The sequence below is a fragment of the Prinia subflava genome, chromosome 5 (assembly GCF_021018805.1).
Source record: "Prinia subflava isolate CZ2003 ecotype Zambia chromosome 5, Cam_Psub_1.2, whole genome shotgun sequence".
In the NCBI taxonomy this organism is placed as follows: domain Eukaryota; kingdom Metazoa; phylum Chordata; class Aves; order Passeriformes; family Cisticolidae; genus Prinia; species Prinia subflava.
In genome coordinates this window covers 51,851,429-51,872,979 of record NC_086251.1, presented here as the reverse complement: position 1 = coordinate 51,872,979, position 21,551 = coordinate 51,851,429, and the positions used below count along the sequence as shown (strand labels likewise).

At 39.2% G+C, this 21,551-nt stretch overlaps 1 protein-coding gene across 3 annotated transcripts; it reads left to right on the top strand.

Moving 5' to 3' along the window:
• The first annotated feature begins 49 nt into the window (after window positions 1-49).
• On the top strand, window positions 50-21,144 carry WARS1 (tryptophanyl-tRNA synthetase 1). 3 transcript variants are annotated; one of them, XM_063399374.1, is made up of 12 exons: window positions 50-147; window positions 987-1,009; window positions 3,558-3,771; window positions 4,832-5,039; window positions 10,650-10,758; window positions 11,351-11,470; window positions 12,066-12,248; window positions 12,898-12,998; window positions 14,199-14,311; window positions 15,355-15,528; window positions 18,716-18,856; window positions 20,599-21,144. In XM_063399374.1, the coding sequence occupies exons 3-12, from the start codon at window positions 3,658-3,660 to the stop codon at window positions 20,755-20,757; spliced, it is 1,422 nt and encodes a 473-aa protein (XP_063255444.1). In that variant the 5' UTR covers window positions 50-147; window positions 987-1,009; window positions 3,558-3,657; the 3' UTR covers window positions 20,758-21,144. The 3 variants fall into 3 exon arrangements, with proteins under 3 accessions (XP_063255444.1, XP_063255446.1, XP_063255445.1); XM_063399376.1 differs by lacking the exon at window positions 50-147 and adding an exon at window positions 151-161; XM_063399375.1 differs by lacking the exon at window positions 50-147 and adding an exon at window positions 339-867.
• The last annotated feature ends 407 nt before the right edge of the window (window positions 21,145-21,551 follow it).

Below are 21,551 nucleotides of genomic sequence, written 5' to 3'. Positions count from 1 at the left end.
CTGCGAGAGGAACGGAGAGCGCTCCCTTGGGCTGGTCGCTGGAGCAGGGGAGAGTGCGAGGCAATGGTTCCGGGGGTTGTGTTTCCCAGCCGGGAGCGGGCCGGCCGTGCCGCTGGGGTGATGCAATGGTGGTGACAGGAGCGGCGGGTGAGGAGCGGCGGCGCGGCCGGGGCACGGCACGGGACGGCCGGGGCACGGCACGGGGCACGGGGCACGGGGCACGGGGCACGGGGCGGGACGGCCGGGGCACGGGGCACGGGGCGGGACGGGCAGGGCACGGGGCACGGGGCACGGGGCACGGGGCGGGACGGGCAGGGCACGGGGCACGGGGCAGGGAGACCCCGGCGGGCGGACAGGGGCTGGTCGGTGCTCACTGCCGCCCCTGTGACCGGTGCGAGGCGCCGGGTGCGGAGGGTCTCTGCCGGGCACGTTTCCCCCTGAGACCGTCGATGCTCTTTAGGGCTTTTCCCCCATCCCCTGCGGGGCTGCCTCGCCTGAGAGCCAGGGGAAAGCGCCCTTTTCCCTGGGAAAGGCAGAGCGGGGTGTCCCGGTCACTGGAAAACGCATCCCGGCGCGGGAAGGGCAGAGCTGGCGAGGGCTTTGCTGTGGCCGGGCAGGGCGTGGCGGGGAATGCTGCAGGACGCCAGGGCTGGGGAACAGCGGCGGGCTGGGCGATTCTGTGCACAGCCGTCCCTGCACAGGAGCTCTGCTCTTATACAGCTGCGGTATAGCAAAGACTGGTGATGGGCTTTCTTCTGGTGACTCCTCAGTCTTTCAATGGTCGTGTTATCTGTCATCCTGAGGAATCGTCTTGGACTCCTTTATTATAATTTCGTGTGTAAATTGATGCTTCCCGTGACTGGGAAGGTAGGTCTGCTATGAAGTGCAGCCTCTGTTGGAGTGCTGCTCAAGGCCTGTTTCACATGACATCTGTGTGGATGCTACCTACTTTAATTTTACTTTTTTTGTTTTGATTTCTTTTACAGGAGGAAGAACAGTTTTCAGGAATGTAAGTGCTTTTAGACTTAGTCTCACATTCTTTCATTTGCTCATGAAAACTTGGTCTGGACTCTTGTATTACTGTTGTCTGTGGAAATCATAATACTTTCATGCAATGTTTGTCTTCTTAACTTAATGTGAAACTGTTTTTTAGTTCTCAGGTCTCTAACTTACCAAGTCAGACTGCAGACAGTGAAAATGATCATGGATCTGTGATAGCCAGCCAGCTGGAAAGGGAGGAAAATGCAGTAGTTTTCTGATATCTTTGCCAAGGATTAGTTTTGAGCTTTGTCTCATAGCAATTTAATATTTTGAAATGGACACAGGAGCAGTACCCCTTATAAGTTACCTGCATTTCATAGGTAGAAAAAGCACACAGATCTTGGCTTTCAAGTTCACACTGGGTCGTTCTAGATCTGGTCCTAAATATCCTAAAAGCTCATTCTCCAATTCCCATGCATCATTTTTCTTCCTTTAGATCTGTTTGCCTATGGTATGTAATCTGTCTAGGACTGTTAATTTTTATAATATCAATAAGAAATCAAGAAAAATAAATCCCGATAAACAGTAGAATGTCCAGACATTTCTTTTTAATGGTTCACAATTGCATTAATGAATTGCAAAAGGTAGAGATCTCTGTTCCACGTTACTTAGTTCCAGGCTTGAGTTCCACTAGCAAATAGGGGCAGTACTGAGGTAAATAGAGATAACCTTTAGGTAGCAGACCATGTGTTTTGTATTTTATAGTCACAGTATCCTCATGTCTTGTTGCACCACCTAGATTACTTTTGCCACTTCTCAATGAAGATGCACCTGCATTTGGGATTCTCTTTTCAGTTTCAATCCATAATATTCCAGACATTTTAAGGACTCTGGTTTGCTGCTTTCCAGTATATGTGCCAAGTGTCAGCTGTCATTTCAGTCTTTCTGAATGGAGGCAGTCCATCAGTAAGACTGTACTGTAAGAAATTAAGTTAAAACAAGTCACAATTTGTTCTGCACCAAAGAAAAATCTTATTTCTATCTTTATTATTTTGTGAAGTTTGAAGCCAGTACATATAAATTACATGTTCCTACAGAAGGGGTGTGTTAATCTTCATAAACATTTTCTAATATGCATTGATTCTATACTTTCTTTAATACTTAAAATATTCTTTGCCCATGAAGAAGAGGAGGGCAATATCCAAATAAAAAAAGTAATTAAATTGTAGGAATGCATCAAAAATTGTTTGATCAGCGTCAGATTACTTTTTTTTTGATCACACTGTCGAACTGCAAGAAGTCAAGTTTAAAGGGATCAAACTGGGTTAAAAAGTTGAGTAGTTTTATGTGATCTAAGTATGGTAATCCAAGAGGTAATAGAGTAAACAAATTACATTAACAAGTGGACATTCCACTCCTCAGTTTTGTCAGGGTAATCACCTGAGGGTGGAATGTGGGAATACTGCAGCTGGCTGACAAACAGCCCTAACGATAGGTGTGTTTGGTAACCACCCAGCTACCAAATGGACCTTCAAAGTGTGCTGGGCAGGGGAAGGCTTTTTACATTAGCAGTAGTTTAAATAAACACTATGTAAATATACCCAAGGTTGTGATTAGACTGATTATTTTGCAGAAGGAATGCTTTGAAATACTTCGAACAGCTAATGCAGCTATTCTATGCTTCTGGAGGTTTTGTTTTGTTTGGATTTTTTGTTTGTTTAAATTCTGGGAAAAGGAGCCATAGGAACCTGTATCTTTCCTAACACTCAATCAGTCTGTGCTGCATGCACAGCAGTGGGTCGGTAATTTGCTAGGGGGTCTCTCCACAGGGTCGAGGTCTTGGCAAGTCAGCAGGTTTTTTACACGGGCACAGAGCTTCCTGCTTGGTGGCACAGCAGAGCGTGCTTAGACAGGCTGCTGTGTTCTTAGCCATCCCCTCATTTTAAACCATCTCCTATTTTTTTCCTGCACAGTTCTGAGAAACACAGGCAAATTCACAGCCTGTTGCTGACCCAAGGATTCTTTGGAAAGCAGCATTTCTCCCCAATCATCAGTGTGTTTTGTGACCTCTGGAGGAAAGCCATGAGGAAGATAACTAAGCTTTGCTCTTGTGCATCTTTCTTTGGGCTCAAGTACTCTATTACATATACTAAGATAAAATTCCATATCGTAGTTATGAAAGTCTCATCATCCAGATTTTGACAGGGTATCAGTGGAGGAACATTAACTAAGCAGGAGTCAGATAGCTTCCACCCGTTGTTCTGAGATGCTCTGAACTGTACATAGATGTGTTAAATTACTTTTCTTTTGCCAGGAATTTGACTTTGAAAAGGTGTTCTAGTGTTAAATACATAGACAGACAACATGAACAATGATGTCTAAATTTACCTGGTACTCTTGTCAGTCTCTGTCCATTTTTGTGTGAAACTGAAGCTCACTGTGTAACGCCTCCACATTTATCAGTTTGATATGAATAGAATGTGATAGGGATCAGTATGGTTTTTATTTTCTTATTCTGTTCACCTAAGCTTGAAGGCTTGCACTAAGGAGTGAAACATACTACTTTTGTCCTACAGTTCTCTTTGTTGCTGCTGTTTTCAATCTCCACCCAAAGAGCTGGAAGAGGATAAATTCATTTGAGTTGTACCTAAGGAGATATTTGTGCAGTCTGGCAGAATGGCCGACAGCCCAAACTGTGATTTGAAGTCTCTGAGTCCTCTACAGCTGTTTGAAAGAGTGACTGAACAAGGAGAGAAAGTCAGAGCACTGAAAGCAGGAAAAGCACCAAAGGTATTTGCATTTCATATTTTCAACCCATTCTTTTTCAGTTTAGGTATGTCTTTGCTGAAGAATTTTATTGTTTTAAGATCTATTTTGCATTGTGATGAGAAAAACTTTTGTTAAAAACTGTTTATGTCCATTTTGTGAATGGTGGCATACCTGGAGTAAGGTAGTCACTGGCAAGACCAAAGTTTTTACTCTTGAAGTAAGAACAGAGTCCTAGAAGTCTGGCTTAGAAGTCTGCCTATCCAGTTGTCATACCATGTGACAGGATCCAAGGCATTTATTTCTCAAGTAAATTTATGTCACTTGCATTCTTCCCTGGTTTTAGATGGTTCATGAAAATCTTTTTCTCCAGGAATTATTGTAGACATTATCAAATATGTCTTCCTGTAACTGTACTGAGAGTCCCTTCTTAATCTCCCTTAAATAATTCAGTAATTTGCCATTTATTTCAGGTTCTCAGTTGTGTCATCAGTATTTTGATGAGGAGAACTCAGTTTCAATATGGGCTTTCTTAATGTACTGCTTGTGGGAGTAAGCCTTGAAAACAGAGAGTTGAATGAAGTGTTGTTCTATTTATTGTTTGCATGAGATTTTACAATAGCTTTATATTAAAGAGGTCATAACCATAACTTCTTGTTCCCGTTCGTCTTCAAGTCTGTCAATGAATTGTAATGAATAAGTTATTGTAAGGTGAGCCACTAAAAGCATTGTAAAGTAAATTAAATAATAATTTATATTTTATTTATGTAACATAGAAATTTATGGTAAAATATTAAGCTTGTTATACCTCTGAAAAGAAAACAAGCATTTTTTCATAGGCAGAAATTGAAAAGCAAGACTGGCAATGGTGATGATTTATATTCCAGTGATGAAGTATTTGCTTTTCTTCTACATTTGACATTGATGCTGAAAACATTTAAATAGGATAGAGTTTAGAGTTTATTAATGATGCAGTTCAGATCAAAGCATGGATGCGGGATTTTGAAAAGTTGGGACATTAATGTAATTGTCTGTTTTAAGTATGTTAAGGCAAACAGTTGTTTGGGTTTTTTCTTTTATTCAGGATGAAATTGATGCAGCAGTGAGGATGCTCTTATCATTAAAACAGTCATATAAAACAACAACAGGACAAGATTATCAGGCAGGCTTGCCTCCAAAAGATCTTATAATGATAAACAATGGTACAACTAAAGAAGAGGATGAGGATTTAGTGGATCCCTGGAACGTGCAGACATCAAATGCTAAAGGCGTGGATTATGACAAGCTCATAGGTATAACTCTTCCTTCACTGCTACTAAGGAATTTATGTAAAGTGATCCTAATGACCACAGAAACAACAAGGCATCATAACAAATCCAGATCAATACATCATAGGTAACATTTAATTTATGTCTAATCGTAGCATTTCCATGTGTAACGAATTTGCTGTAACAGATGAAAGTGTCCCAGGTGGAGATTTTCTATGAGAGACTTAAATATTTTGCAAAGAACTTTTAAGTTCACAATCCAAGTTTTAATGTGGTTTGTTTTTTGGTGTAAGGACTGTTATTTGAAATTACATTGATGAAGACACTATGACTGAGTATCTGAACCTTCAGTGGCTGGAATGCAGAAGAGTATTTTGGCCAGGCTAAAGGATTCTTCCTACCCTCTTCTCACATCTCTTATAGATTAGAGAGGGCAGGAATGATCCAAAACTAATGCAGAAATCTGTGAAGTCTAATAACTTCTTCAGAAGGCACACTTACAGGCAGCCAAGTGCTGGCTGGAATGAAGGAGCTGCAGCTCATTCAAAAACATGCAGTGTAATGGAAAATGTTTCAGATGGAGTTGTTAGAAAACTTGCAGTTTTGTAGTCTAAGAAACAAAAGTCTTGGTAATTTCCTCATTGGTTTTACAGTTTGCTATTTTAATAACTTGTTTGAGTCTAACATAGAAACAAGTGAGAGAGCTATTCATTAATTTCTCAATTTTTCCTTTTTTTTAATTGTCAATCTTCAATGCATGTTTAGTACCTCAGCTGTACATTGCTGAGGTCTGCTTAGTAGTTTTTTCTCACAATAGAGCAAACACCCTTACATGGCAGTAATCATATTTGCTTTGGGGACAGTGGCTTGTGTCAGCATTATTTTAACTCTTTGTGATGTTACTGAGAGATTGTTTCAAATGTATGCACACATTGGCTGAGTTTGCAGGAAGTAACAGGAGAAAGAAAAAGTTGGAAAGGGAGAAGTGTGCAAAGAAAAGTATAGGTCAGTGTGAGAGAAGGAAAAAATAGATTTATTAGAATCTGGAAGTGGACAAGATCTCTCAATCTTCTTACTTGCATAGGAGTTACAGAGAAGTGATTTGGGGTTTTTTTCTTAGAGGGAGGGGTTCTGAGAATTTTAGAAAAGGAAGAATTACACAATTGTGTTGGCACAATCTCAGAATCTTCCTAAAAACAGCTTACTATAAATGAGTTCATGCCCTTTTTTTCCAGTAACTGTGTACGTAAGATCTTTCATCTTCCACAGAGCATGGGTTAGCCTAAAGGGTTTTACTTCTTTACACTACTCTCAGATTGATGAATTTGATAAATGAGTCATTCTGCTTGTTCTAAGTGCTGTGTTGGAAATGTTTCAAAGAAGAATGCTAGCCTGGCCACTTCAGGATGTGAAGCAATTGCTGGTTTTTATTGATAAGCTTCCTTATTTTCTTTCCCTTTTAAAAAATAACAGTATAAGGTATTGTCCAAGGACTTGTTACATTGGATAGCTCCTACCCTAAGAGAACTTCTTGTGCCACCTGTAATCTGTTACTAGTGGTACCTAAGAAAACTGCCACTGTGCTTATGTTTAATCAAACACAGAAGAAATGAAATCAGTGTTTGAATTGAAAAAGGTCTTCCTCTCAAATGGTTGTCTGTTGGTTTCATATCTTCTTTTCCTTGTGTGAGCCAGGATTAATGCACTGGAGTCGCAGTTTGTGTTCAGACTCATGTTTATTAATTCTTATCTACATTACAGCCTCACAAGCCGTGAGCTCTAACTGGCAAGTCAGAGAATGGAGGTAAAATGAAGTGCTTCTCTATCTCTACAAGGTCTTTTCAAGGACAATCCATCCAATTATGAAATGCCACCTAAATTATTTTTACTTCAAACCCAATAACTAACTGCTTGAAGTCCGCAAGGCAGACTTTATCAACCAGTTACAGAAAACCACCCAAGCCCGTGAAGAAGAAGGACCCAGACAAAACCCAAAGTCCTCCATCTTGCCTCACATGTATTGCTATATACTAGAATCTTAAATCTAAGTTTTTCACTCTGTGAGATCACACAATACTATTCAAACTACACACCCACAACCCCAGTGCTGTCACTCAGTCGTGGAAGCCTATTCCAAGGCCTCAAGTCAAATGTGGTACTTGCTTGAGGGTCAGTGTTTTTTAGAACAGAAAGCCTGAAATTTTCAGCCTCCAGGGTTCCAACAGTCGTCCTAGATGTGCACTTCAGTGTATGGTAGCACGACAAAAGAGCCTGAAGATATTCTGAGAAGAAGGGTTCTGTCAGCTAAGTACTAGATATGAGCATCCCTAGAAAATTGTTTGTTTGAGCATGAGCAAAGAGCAGAGGAATGAGTGAAGAGGAGCTTTTTGTGCTAGCTGTGCTGATAATTCAGTAAGCTGAAAATTGCAAGTGATACCAAATGGTTGAGGTTGGTGGGCAGTTTTGAAGATCATCTAGTCAGCCCCTCTCCCCAAAGCAGAGTCAGCTAGAGCAGGTTGCTCAGGACCTTGTCCAGTAGGATTTTTTTAGTCTCCCAGGATTGAGATCCCATGACCTCGCTGGGCAACACGTTCCAGTATTTGACCATATGCACAGTATGAAGGGGTTTTGTATGTTTAAATGGAATTTCCTCTTTCTTCTAAGTTGTGCCATTTGCCCCTTGTTCTTTCACTGGCCATCACTGAGAAAAGTCTGGCGCTGTCTTTTTTATTTCCTCTCCATTTCCACTTATGACATATTTATTGATAAGATCCCTCCTGAGTCTTATCTTCCCCAAGCTCAACAATCCCAGCTCCCTCAAACTCTCCTTGTAGGACAGATGCTCTGACTCCTCCATATTCGTGGCCCTTTACTGGATTCACTTCATTATATCCATGTCCTTCTTATGCCCAGAACCAGTGCTCCAGATGTGTCTCCTCAGTGCTTAGTACAGGGAAGGGATCACCTCCCCTGACCTTCTGCAGCACTGTTGCTGCTGCAGCCCACAAGGCCTCAGACCATCCAACCCACAGAAGTGCATTACAAGCTGTATTCAATTCCTTGTCTGTCAGGACCTTGGGACCCTGAGGTCCTTCTGCTTTCCAGTCAGTTGGCCCCCTGCTGTATTCATGTACAGAGTTATTCCTCCCCAAATTCAGGGCTTTGCCTTTCCTTCTGAACTTCATGAGATTCTCATCAGCCCGTTTCTCCAGCCTGCTGAGATCCCTCTTGATAGCACCACAGCCATCTTTTGTATCAGCAACCCCTCCCAGGATTATTTCACCTGCACATTTGCTGAACTGGGCTCTGGGCTCCAGCTGGACTTTGTGCTTGCTGCTCACAACCTTTTGAGCTTGGCAGTTCAGTGAGTTCTCAGTTCTGATTCCTTGAGAGGCTGACCTGGAACAGAGGCTAGACAGAGTTAAGAGAATAAAGTAGGTATTTATTAAAAGGCCTTAAAAGAACACAGCTTGGGCAGTACAAGAGCCTGGCCAGGGCTACACCCAAGATGGACCCAAGATGGTCACAAGATGGATGACTGCTCACGAGTTTTCACACTTTTATAAGTTTTGGTCCATTTATGTATTGAGGTTAATTGTCCAGTTACAGCTTCAGGTTATGAAGTCCCATCCTCCTTGTTTGCTGTCTTCAGTTCACTGTTGTTTATGCTTTTTGGGCTCGAGGCTGCAGTGGTTGTCCTTGGTTCTCAAGCTGGAAAAGGAATGGTTTGTCTACCTACCCTGTGAAGAGAACTTACTAACACTTAATGTGAAGTTCAGAGTTACACACTAAGGCAGCACAGAATCTGAAAAATATGAAAGCTGAAACTTAAGGCATTCTTTCCCCTTTCTGTGCACTTGCCTAGTCCAGATTTCATCAGTTTTGTCTGAGAATGAGCTGGAAGGCAGTGTCAAAAGCCTTACTGAAGCTGAGGTGAACAACATTCACTGTTCTCACCTCAGCTGTAGTCATAGCATCATAGGACTATTAAGTTGGTCTGACAGTGATTTTGCACTCATAAATCCTTGCTGACTACTACCAGTCATCTTCATGTCTTTAATGTTTGGGAATAATTTCCAGGATTATTTGCTTCAGCCCATGCCTACAGATTGAGATGACGTGGACTGGCCTGTCCACCTCAATTTCACAATTCCTTCTTCTAGCCCTTCTTTAAAGTAGGACTGGCATTTGCTTTCTTGCAGTCTCCAGGAGCCTCTCTCAGTTGTCATGACTGTTCAGAGATCATCGAGACTGGCCTGGTCACCAGAGTTACAAATTATTTATATAACAAATATTAGGGAATATATTTCTCCAAATAGTTATAACAGGGAAATGGCAAAGAGGAAAAGTACACAATGAATTTTCAGCAAATGTAAATATGCTTTTGAAAATGGCAGTTCTCAGGACTTCTGCACAGTGAGTTGAAAGCTGTATTTTGGTAAAAGCTAGAACACCAGAGATGAAAAGCACACCAGGAATTTTTTAAAGCTTGTTTAAGAGCAGAGACTGTGTCTTTGTCAGAAGCTGTTTAGAAAGGCAGATTCTTTGTGAGCAGAAGACCCTAAGATGTTCTGAACATTCAAATAGGGAAATAGGTAGGGAAAAATGATCCATTTTTTTAACAGAAAAGGTGAACATGGGCAAAGAAAAGGGGGTTGTGCAGCCTGTGAATGTTTAATAAAGATATTTAGGCATTTCCACAGTACATGAATATTTCTAGGGTAGCTAGTCCCAGTCAATCCAAGGCATTTTCATGTTTTCTGTTTCTCTCAGGTTAGCCTCTTACCAGTTGCTGTTAATGTGCTGAATCATTTTCATGCTTATTTGATCTCTTCTTAGCATTTACTCAGATTATAATTTGCCATTTTGTGATGCATTTTGCATTTTATTAGTGCAATGTTGAATAGTTCTGACATTGAATAGAGCAGCATAGTAGCAAGCAGTAGATTCTTACATAGATTTTCTTCAACATGTTTAAATCATAGAGCATTGGCCTGATTGTTAGGATCCCAGAATTACTGGGAATAGAGAAAATAATGCTATTTTACTGCATCACAACCTTTCCTAAACCATCAAGTCGTAAGTCTTACTGATTGCCCTGAAGAGCATTATGCATTTCCTTTCCAAGCCTCTTGAGGGGAGCAGTGTCTGTAGTCATATACATATTAAAGAATTAAGTTTGCAGAAGAGTACCTGGGGTTGGTGATGTTGTTTGAGTGAAAGTGAAAGATGTTGTCTGACAGCAGAAAATTTAGGCATTAAGAGAGAAACGTTCAGAACCTCACAGACATTTTTATCATATGGCTCAGGCCAAGGTGGTGATCTGAATGTGTTTCTTTAGCATGTTTTTCTGCTTGGAATATCAATGCTTCTGCTGTAAGGAGACTGCAATTATAGTAATTTGTGAATGGAGAAATACTGCATGTTGTGAGTGAGCTGAGCCTCCTGGCATAGAGATAGTGCTGGAGGTGACTGCTGGGTCTTCAGGCAAGAACCACGAAAATTGACTTTGACATTTTGACTTGAAGATGTCTTTTTTGATCTAGCCTGCATTGGTATGTTCTTGGTATTCCAAGATCTGATTGTAGCTATGCTGTGCTTATTTTATTTTTTTTTAACTTTTTATGATTACAGTTCGGTTTGGCAGCAGTAAAATTGACACAGATCTGATTAATCGAATAGAAAGAGCTATTGGGCAAAAACCTCACCACTTTCTACGTAGAGGAATCTTTTTTTCCCACAGGTGAGTTTTTCTTCTGTTAAAATTCAAAAGGTCCTGTTGGGCAGACTTCCTGTGAGAAGTATTGGGAGAAGCTGTAACTAGCAAAACAACATGTGCTTTTTACTGAGGCAAACCAGCTGTGCCATTTGAAATTTGCACCTATTGCAGATTTCCCCTGGCAACACTTGAAACTCTTGATTGTGTTGGTTTCTGATATGTCCTCAATAATCCCAAACTAAAGAAATGTTCTCAGAGTGCAGGCTTGTTTTGACTCTGTGTGGGCAGCCAGAGATTATTATCCAATGAAGTAATTTTAAAAGTTGCACAATTTCAACATTAAATTTTCGCTTCTGATTTTATTTTTATTTTATTTTTTATTTTATTTTTCTCTGAGGTTTTTTTTTCCCCCATGGAGACTGAAGGAGACCGTGCTTTTCTTAAATTAAAAAATTAGTAAACAAGAACTTTTTTTATTTCTAGGACATTTAACATACTATAATTTATTTATAAATAGTTTTGGCTTTAAAAACACTCAGATTTTCAATAAAGACTTTTTACTGTGGATATTTCTTACTAAAGAGTTGTATCTTGTTTTCTCTGTTTTTTTCTCTAGAGATATGGACCAAATACTTGATGCTTATGAAAATAAGAAGCCCTTTTATCTTTATACAGGCAGAGGGCCATCATCTCAGGCAATGCACGTTGGTCATCTCATCCCATTTTTGTTCACAAAGTAAGCTATTTCTACCAGTTGTATTAATCAAAGCATTTTTTTCAAAACAAACATTGAGCATGGCTTGTGAAACTGCCAAAATGATACATTACAAGGAGTTCTGGTTACAGGAAGTGAATATTAATGAACTTAATTCAGTCTTACCTTTTCACTGAAATTATCACAATCCCTGCATCACCATAAAGCCCTCTTCCTTACTGCCTTAGCCATGTGGCACTCCTCAGAATTTCTGTTGTTCCTAAAAACCAGTTCCCTACAAGACTCAGCAACATTACTCTGTAAGGTGGTGCCTGCAGCACACAGAGACATTGGGCTCAGAAAGGTAAAACCTCTTTGAATTCTGGTTCCTTTGCAACTGGTGACCTCTGTCACGTGTACAGGAAACAGTAACAGTGAGTCTTTTTTCTGGGTAAGTTGTCACTGTCATCTGTATAAAACATTTTATCTGTTCACATAAATATAACTGCATATCCATACAAAGAGAAGGGCAGGCCTCTCCGTATAATTTTGTTTAAACATATAAAAATATTTTAGCTGCATGATTTACATCTGCATTTTAACTTCATTTGGGATAAAACACGTCTGCTTCTACTAGGTGGCTGCAAGAAGTATTTGATGTTCCCTTGGTAATACAGTTAACTGATGATGAGAAATACCTTTGGAAGGACATGACAGTTGAGAAGGCATATGAATATGCTAGAGAAAATGCAAAAGACATCATTGCATGTGGTTTTGACATCAATAAAACCTTTATATTTTCGGATTTAGACTATTTAGGGTAAGTATAAATTTCTTTCGAGCATTGTAGTGAAAAAAGTGTCTATATTTTCTCTCTAACTGACTACCAGCAATGTTTTAATAAGTGTGTCTAAATTTGAAAGCTTCAGGACAAGTTTTGTAACACTTGAATTAGAAACATTTTTTTTCTGCTAATATTTTATATCTATTATTGTCATTATCCTGTATAACATATGAACAAATACCTGTGTGTACAATGTGTAAATTAGGAAGAATATATTAAACCAGCTGAAGTGTAAAAATACCTAAACCACCTAGAAACTTCCAGATTGATTTGCTTGAGATGGTATCAGGATCTCTTAGATGTGTTTACATTTATTTGCTTTAACAGAAAGCATTGCAGCAACTTGTTGTGGTCAATTATTTTAATAATACAGCATTGAGTGAAGTTTGAAGAAGAATGTTTATAGTAATTATTGAGGGAAGGGAAGAATAAATTAAACTTTCAAGGCATAAAATTCCTGTTTGTATATTATTCTCTAATTATCATCTCAATTGCCACAAAAAGTCTGAAACCATGAGATTTAATCCTGCAGGTTTTTTGATGTTCTCAGCTTTTGCAGTCAGAGTTTGTACATAAACTCTCCTTCTCTTCTTATTCTATTTTTCCACTTTTTTTTTTCTCACAGGACAAGTGCTGGATTCTACAAAAACATTGTCAAAGTTCAGAAGCATGTCACATTTAACCAAGTGAAAGGAATCTTTGGCTTTACAGACAGTGATTGCATTGGTAGGAAATCATACTAGTTACCAGAAACAGTGCTTGCTTTCACTTTCAGTTGAGCTATTTTAAGTTGTTTAAACAGATTAGTGTCTGCCACTCATGCAACAGACAGCAAAAGCAGGAAGATTATGTTTCTATGCAGGTTCTAATGTTGCTCTTGTTCCTTCAGAACACACTTTACAATGAAATTTCTAGCATAACGTCTACCTTTTTGACTTTTGTGTTTTGTACTTTGCCCTTACTTCAACTTAGTTGTTGAAGGGTCCAAAACAGAGTAGGACTTTTATTTTCTTTTTTATTCTTTTGTTACAGTGATTGGAGCTATAGACAGTCTTACCTTCTAGAAGTTTCTATGCCAAATTAGTAAAGAAACTTGTCAGAAAAAGTTGCATTAATACATACATTTACATATCTGAAGAAAGCTGAGTGCTGAATAGCCTAATTATCAAGGTGCTGGGTAACTCAAGTCTCCCGTTTGCCTCACTACAACTGGAGGTTTCTGTCACAAGAAAATAGATTCTGTGTAAAAATGACATTAAATGCTGGATGTTTTTGAGCATTGTCATCATTCTTCATCCAGTAATTAGGCCAGTGACAGCTTTCACCCTTCACTGTAACCAAGGAATAGATTTCCACTTGTTTTAGCAGTGCACAGATAAAAGATGGTATTGTGATTATGACTTCATCACGTCTGTAAAAATCCAATATTTTCTGCCTGTTCTGGTAGGATTTTAATCAGTTCCAGGTTGGCCACGCTGTGATTAAGCCCTGTATAAAAAAGGAAACTGAGCACATCTGAGATGCTTCACGAGTACAGAGTGCATATAGCAGTGATTTGAGATCTTAGAGGGAAGCTTATGTGATGACTGTAGCTATTCTTTCACAAATTGAGAAAAAATGAAAAGCTTAGTCAGTTCTGTTTCAGGAAAGGGTTGATAGTTCAGTGATCAAGAGAATATGCAGTGATGAACTTTTGCTGAGGTCAGTGTGGTCACAGCTTCCCTTTTGTCATTAGCTTTTATGCCAGCTGAAGGTTTGTCGACGTTGCAGAAGCTTCCTCCAATAAGGCAGCAGTACTTGATAAAAATAGAGCTTGGTCTGCAACTAAGTATTTGGATGATTCACTTATGCATTTTATATATTGCAAAAAATTCTATGTATCACTGCTTCTGTTGTGTGATTAGGTTTTCCAAACACGTTTTTTAGGTAAGATCAGCTTTCCTGCTATCCAAGCTGCTCCATCCTTCAGTTCATCATTTCCACAGATATTCAATGGCAAGGAGAATATTCAATGTCTTATCCCATGTGCTATTGACCAGGTGAGAAATTCATATTGATTAATTTGGTTTTCGTGGATTTGGTTTTGTATTGTACCATTCAAGCTTCATGGTGGTGTCCCAAGACATCTGTAAAACATTCCTGCAAGCACTTTTCTGAGGTAGAAACTGAAAGATTGAAAAGATGAAGGCTTAACCCAACAATCATGTATTCATCCAGTCTTGGATCTCAACTCTGTTCACACTGAGCTGACATCTAGGAAAGCAAAGACAGTAACATTTATGCAAAAGCACACTGACATGGGGGTAAAGAATAAACTTTTGGCCATCTCCATGGAAACTTGGACAAGTTGGAATGAGCTCAGCTTGCAGCACAAGAGATTTCTGTTGAACCATGGGGAAAACCCCTCTCTCAGTAAGAATAAAGAAGCATTGAAATAGTTTGCCAGAAAGGCTGCAGAACCTTAACAATTCAGATTTATAGAGGGAGCTGGAATAACATCAGATACAAATGAGAATTACAGGGTCTTTACTTTAAGTAAATAGTGTTTCTAGGAATCACATCCTGCACTGTCTAAATCTTCAGTTATTTTAGTCACAGGGTCAGACACTGGAAGATGATGTAATCATATTAATCAGCCACAATATTATGAAGTAATATTTCACTTTGGTTTAAGTCACATCATCAGCATGGCACTGCCAGCTTGATTGCTGATTTAGTTTAGTTTCTCTGCTTGTTGTTAGAATGCTTTGGGAGAAAACTTTCATTTTAGGCTGCATCTGTCTCCAGGCATATTAAGCATAGTTTTAGCAACTATTTGAATTCATGTAAAATTTTGTAAATATGCCTGTTACTTAAGGGAATTCGAATGTACAGCATTATGGAAAAGAAAAAAAGAGGCTTTTGTTTGTTTGTGTTCTGAATGAAGTGGATTGAAAGTAGGTTCTGGAATATTTTGTGGTTTGTTTTTTTCAGTTTTTGTTTTTCTGACATCACTGCTTATGGCATGAATGAGTCAGCATCAATCAGCTTTCAAATCACATTTGCCAACTTTATTCTGTGCTTTTATTGATGGTTGTTTCAGGATCCTTATTTTAGAATGACCCGCGATGTAGCACCGAGAATCGGGCAGCCTAAACCAGCCTTACTCCACTCAGTCTTCTTCCCAGCCCTGCAAGGAGCACAGACCAAAATGAGTGCTAGTGACCCAAACTCCTCCATCTTCCTCACTGATACACCCAAACAAATCAAGACAAAGGTAAGCACCTGCAAAACCTGACAGCACGAAGGTTTACAACAAAAAGGAGAGGTGGTCATAGAATCGCAGAGTTGTTTGAGTCAGGAAAGACCCCTAAGATCATAGAATTCAACCATAACCCTATCCCTGTCAAGTCCTCTAAACCATATCTACAGGTACCATATAAGTAGAAATATTCTCCAGCTTCCTCAGGAAGTGCTGCAGAGGTTGGCCCACAGCTCCTGCCTGACACTCCTTTGCTATCCCCCTCAGCTGTCTGACACTGCCTTCAGAGATCCTTCTGGTTACAATGACAACCTTTAGCTTTTTCCTTCAACATATATGAATCGGTTTTTCCACACATTTCATGGCAGAGCATCTTCAGGAATTGATTGAGTTATGCAAACTTAGCTAGACTATCAAAATGATCCTTTGCATTACCAGCTAGTCTGACAGTACAAATATTAGTTGGGATATTGTACAAAACATGTTTGTTTTTCTCATACCTGCAGAGCACTGGTGTAAGAATAAGAGCTGTGAAGGCTCATGCTCTTAAAATAAATATTATGTTGCCATAGTTTTGGAATCTGACAGGCTGTGGTGTAAACCTAATAGACAGCTCTTTCTCTTGAGTGCCTCTCCTTGTTGGGAGCAGCAAACATTGCATGCTGTTAGTTACAGCACAGGTCAGGCCTTTCCTGCTGCTTGAGAATCTGTTGCTGCCAATTCACCAAGAAATCTGCTCACTCCAGTTTACAAATAAACATTATGAATTTCAACTCAGAAGGGGTATTTTCTTCTGAGTATGTTCCCAGTTTGTTTCGAAGTTCAAAGGAAGATTTTTCTTATCTGGTGTCAGATGATTTAGTTTGGCAGAAGTTCACCTGTGTTGTGGTATTTAAAGAAAATGAAAATCAGTCCTTGGGAAGGAATTTATAGGCATGAAACCAGACATTAAATAACTGTCAAAACAAGAAGAAAAGATATTTATGTTGTTTCTTTTGGGCAGACTTGGATTAATTGTCTTATGGTGAGACTCTTCCACAGCCACCTCATTCCTTTTTGTAGGAACTGATTAAGCAGTACTTCTTTGAAGAATTGGAATTCTTCATGTGTTTGAATTATCATAATTCCAGTTTATTTGCACAATTACAGAGTTGCTTCAGAAAAAAAGCTGTAATTCAGAATAGAGAATATGTGATTCATGGTAATATTGGTAACATTCTTCGATGGTTTTTTTCCTGGCAAGTAACTTGTGATCTGCAAAAAGATACAAGTTCATAAGTCCTGATTCTACTGTCTTTAAACTACTTGAAAAAAATAAAAAAATTAATCTAGCTACTTGGAATATAAAAGACATAAAGAAAAGTCCTGCACATGATGTAAAGTGTTGAGTAATGGAGGACAAGCTGAGATTTATTTCAGCTTCTGATGCCCATCAGAAACAAGTCTTTATGGAAATAGAGCTTGAGTGAAAGACCAAATACTGTTATAGCAAATAAATGAAAAAATATATTAGGAAGGGTGATTTCTGGTCATGAATGAAGGTTAAAAAGAGAATGCTATGCTGGATTAAAAAATGACTGCTTACAGCATTTTTCAGATTATTTGTACAGTACTAATTAATGAGATTCAAAACTTACAGGTAATGGAAGATAAAAAAGTAGTATATATTGGGAGTTGCTGAGAGGATTCTGGGTAATCCACTGAGATGAGTGGCAGCATTTTAATAGACAATTCTTATTGTACCTATCAGGAAATTACAACTCAATTGCTTGTTTGTTTTCCTATAAAGTGTTACTTAGATTTTATGTCTATAGGCATATTGAGGGATTCAGAAAAATTCAGGGGGAAAAAATCAGTGCATCACTGTGGATAAGTCACTGAAAACCTCAGTCAATGAGTAGGTGCCAGAATATGTAAAAAAATGAATTTGAGATTAAGAAAGGAAACATTTTGTGTTTCAACAAAAATAAGCTTTCACCTGGCATATTGTATTTAATCCCTCTCTGGGAAGAACACAAACTGTAGAGATAAAGGGCGTTGAATAAAAAATCATTCAAGCTTTCAAAATCTATTAAGGAGGAAGGTCAGTGCAGAAGAGTATGTAAAAACTTCATTTTACAGGTGCTGAGACAGCTATTCAGGCTGCCCTACTATATAAGAATAGATGCAATGTGGCAGATGGCAGTTCATTTCCTTAAAATATTCATCAGTGCGTGATTTCTGATTCTAGTTCATTGACACAAGGCTTCAACTTGGTTGGAGAGATTCAAAAAAGCACTAGACAGTCTATACAGATAGCAGGAATGTTCATAAATTGTAAATATATAACTGCTCCTAGATACCAGAACTAAAAAGAGACCTATTTCATATGCAAATGTGTCTCTTGGCAGGTTGATTACGGTATCTCAAAAGATACAAGAGCTAAATGAAAGCTCAGCATATGGTTAAGAAATATTTTTTCCCTCCACTTAGCAATTTATTTTCTTTAAATTTTTAGGAAGATTAGCATTCTCAGAGAGTTCTACATATGTATAAATGTTTAAAATAGGCCAGTAGCTTCTGAATTTATTGGGAATGGGATTAACAATTACATCTGTTCAATAGTGCTGTTCATCTGCCTATAGGAAATTATGTTTAAAAAGAGGGAGGTTGTCAGCAAATACTCCATTTTTAAACTGAACAATTGGACATTGGTCTGATTTTAAGCATTGTAGACAGACTTCTGTAATCTTTATTTTGCTTTCTCTTGTTTTCCTTTTCACCAAAAAGAGGAGATTAGGTAATCTCTAGGATTTCTGCAGGATTTTCCATGCCTTCTTTATCCCTTTCAAAATCAATTTCTTGATAAAGTAAATATCTTTTGTTACATGAAGTACATTTTCTGTAAGCACAAATTCAGTCCAACAGCTTCAGCAAAAGGGACTTAAAACTTTTTTGACTGAGCCTTGGGTAGATTATATTTAATTTTCACTTAAATTTTGTTGTAATTATGCAGTGTGAGGAGTATGTGTATAGCCATTTTCTCTGCTCAGTTCTAATGACCTCCTTTTTTTTCTGTCTTGGAGCTCTGCTTTAACTTGCCCCACTCATTCTTCAGCTAATCCTAAGTAAAGAATTTGGAGGATGCTGACGCCTCCCTGTTTGCAGTGAAGCAATCCCAGCTGTGGTGGGAATGGCAGCGTGAGCTGTGCTGTTGTTTCAGATTAACAAGCACGCCTTCTCGGGAGGCAGGGACACCATCGAGGAGCACAGGAAGTACGGAGGCAACTGTGACGTGGACGTGTCTTTTATGTACCTCACCTTCTTCCTGGAAGATGATGACAGGCTCGAGCAGCTGAAGCAGGTGAGGAACCAAACTGCAGGCAGGGTTAATCCTTCCCTGCTCTGAGGACAGAGCTGTACCTCACCCTCAACAGAGCTGTAGCTCAGTCCTCCCGTGAACCTTCTGCAGGAAGGTAGTTTTGGTGTTATTCTCATGCTCTCCATCCCTTGCAGGTTTCAGTATTGTATCTCAGTTTGTGTTTCTTTGCAGTGTTCTTTCTCACAGGCCAATTTCTCTCCTTTAAAACAAAAAATCCCTAGCGTTTTCACAGGAATCTCCAACACTGCATAGTGTTTCCTACCTTTCAAATGAGGTCATTTTGGGATTAGTATTGTTTGAATTATATAACACACTCTGCCTGTTCCTTATGGTAAAGTACCTAAACATTCTACAAAACTACAAAAGTTTATGTCTAAAGCTTGCTGGTTTTTGGTTTTTTCTTATCATCACAAGAAATCTAGTAGCTCTGAGGAATTGATTTGTTGATCCCAGGTGAAAACTGCTTCATATATATTGCATTTTCTTTAAGCCTCTCTGGCAGACTTCTGTCCCCCGGGCTGGTAGCAAGCCATTTCCCTTGCTTTCATCCCCAGGACTGTGTGGTGTGTGTTCTCTGGAAGGCAGGAGCTGCACTAGGTAACACCCATCTCACGTTGCTTTATCAGCTCTTTCCTGCTGGGAACAGCTGCAAGGAAATCAAGATCTGCAGATTCTACTCCTTCCCACACTAGAGCAGGGTTGGATAGCTGCTCTTTTCTGTGCTGTTGTAAATTCCTTATGGAAACGTGAAGGACATTTGACTTAAAGAGATTTTTTTCATTAATCTCCGACCACTGCGAGAGTGTCAGCCTAAGTCTGCTGCAGAGCACAAAGCCTGGCCCACAGCTTGCTGCTCTACTCAGAACCTGAGTAGAAAACATAAACCCACCCCCTATAGCAGCATCAGTGCAGCTGCCTCACTTCTAGCACCAGGGGACACTTCCAGAGAAAGCAACATTGATGTTTTTATAACAAACAAGCAAAAAATAACACACACTGCCCAAACTGCACCACTGAAATTGCAATTCTTTTTGTTCTTGTTAATGTATTTTAATCTTGCTGAGTGAACATCAGCAGCATTTCCACCTTGAACAGGTGTTAAAAATGGCCTGATGACGATGGGAGGTAAGATTATCGTGTTTATTGTCATTTCAAATATATCTGAGCTGTCCAGGCATGGTTGCTAAATGTGGCTGAACCAGTAAACTGTTGGCCTGTAAGCTGAAGCATTTCAGTATTGAGCAATGGAATGGATTACCAGCTGTGAATATGACTACAGTGTGAACATAGATCGAGTGTCTTTCCTATAAAAAGGATATTTTAATCACATCTAGCCTCTTACCCAAATGCAGTAAGAGAAAAATCATGAGAATTTGTACTTGTTATTGAAAAAAAAAAAGGCTTAGTGTGACTGTTTATTTGAACTAGGATTCTGGGGAGGAAAATTGCAGTTTCCTGTGAGTAATTACAGGATTTCCTAGTTAAACTTGTGAATGTAGTTTATTGAGTCCTTATAATAACATGTCACATATGAACTTTGCCAGCTGTCCTAGTCTTTCAACAGGCAACTCTGCAAGTTGCATTTTCAGAGTGATACCAGATAATCTTCTAAGGCATTTACTGACCTTTCAGTCACCCAAATCTGTCTTCTAAAGAAATACTGATCACTGAGTCTTTTTGTGAATGGCACCACGTTCAGGAACCAACAAATACTCTCTTGACAGGCCTACACCAGTGGGGAGCTGCTCACAGGAGAGCTGAAGAAGGTGCTTATTGAAACAATGCAGCCCTTGGTAGCAGCTCATCAAGAAAGAAGGAAGCAGGTCACAGATGAGATTGTGAAGCAGTTCATGACTCCAAGGAAGCTGGCTTTTGAATTTTGAATGAATGTATATGTAACTTAGCACTTGATAATCCACAACCAAGTAACTGTTGTCTTCTGTTGTATGTCATCATCCCTGGTTATGTACAGCCTGTAATCAGTGCTTTATAAATAATGAGTAAATTATCATGAACAGCAGAGTACAGAAAAAGTTTAAAATAGGACTTGTATCTATTTAAAATCAGACTATGCAAGACAGAATTGACCAGTCTTGCAGAAAAGCATGTATGTCAGCCCAACATTGTATTTTAATGTATTTCATGTTGAAAATATAAATAAAATTTCCATTTGATGATAAAGACTAACTTGGAAATTGTTCTAAATATGTTGATGAGAGGTCATATCTCAAAGTAATAAATAGTAGCTCCATTTTCTTTTGTACAATGTACCTTGGTTTGCTAGACTGTGTCTTCTTGGGCTTGTGAGAACATGCTGCACACAAAAAAGTAGTGAATGTTACAAAGTGGGATCAGTACAGAAAGAGTGGATATCTGTGAGTTGAACACTGGAGAAAGAATATCAGACTTGTCTTGCTATTGCCTTCCTCTTTGACATTGGGCAAGTTGCAGAAACCTCACTGTACTTCTTTCTGGAGCTTTTTACCTAATCTGAGTGCCTCTGGAGGGAGGAGGTCAAGAAGTTGTCAGGTCCTTGATATTCTCAGGTAAAAGGTAGTATAGAAATGCAAATATTAGTTTCTAGTTATAAATAACAAGTGTTAAATCATGCTGTGAAAATTGAAGTCACACTGTACACGGGGATACTTCTAGTACTGTCTGTTCTCTTTCATTGCAC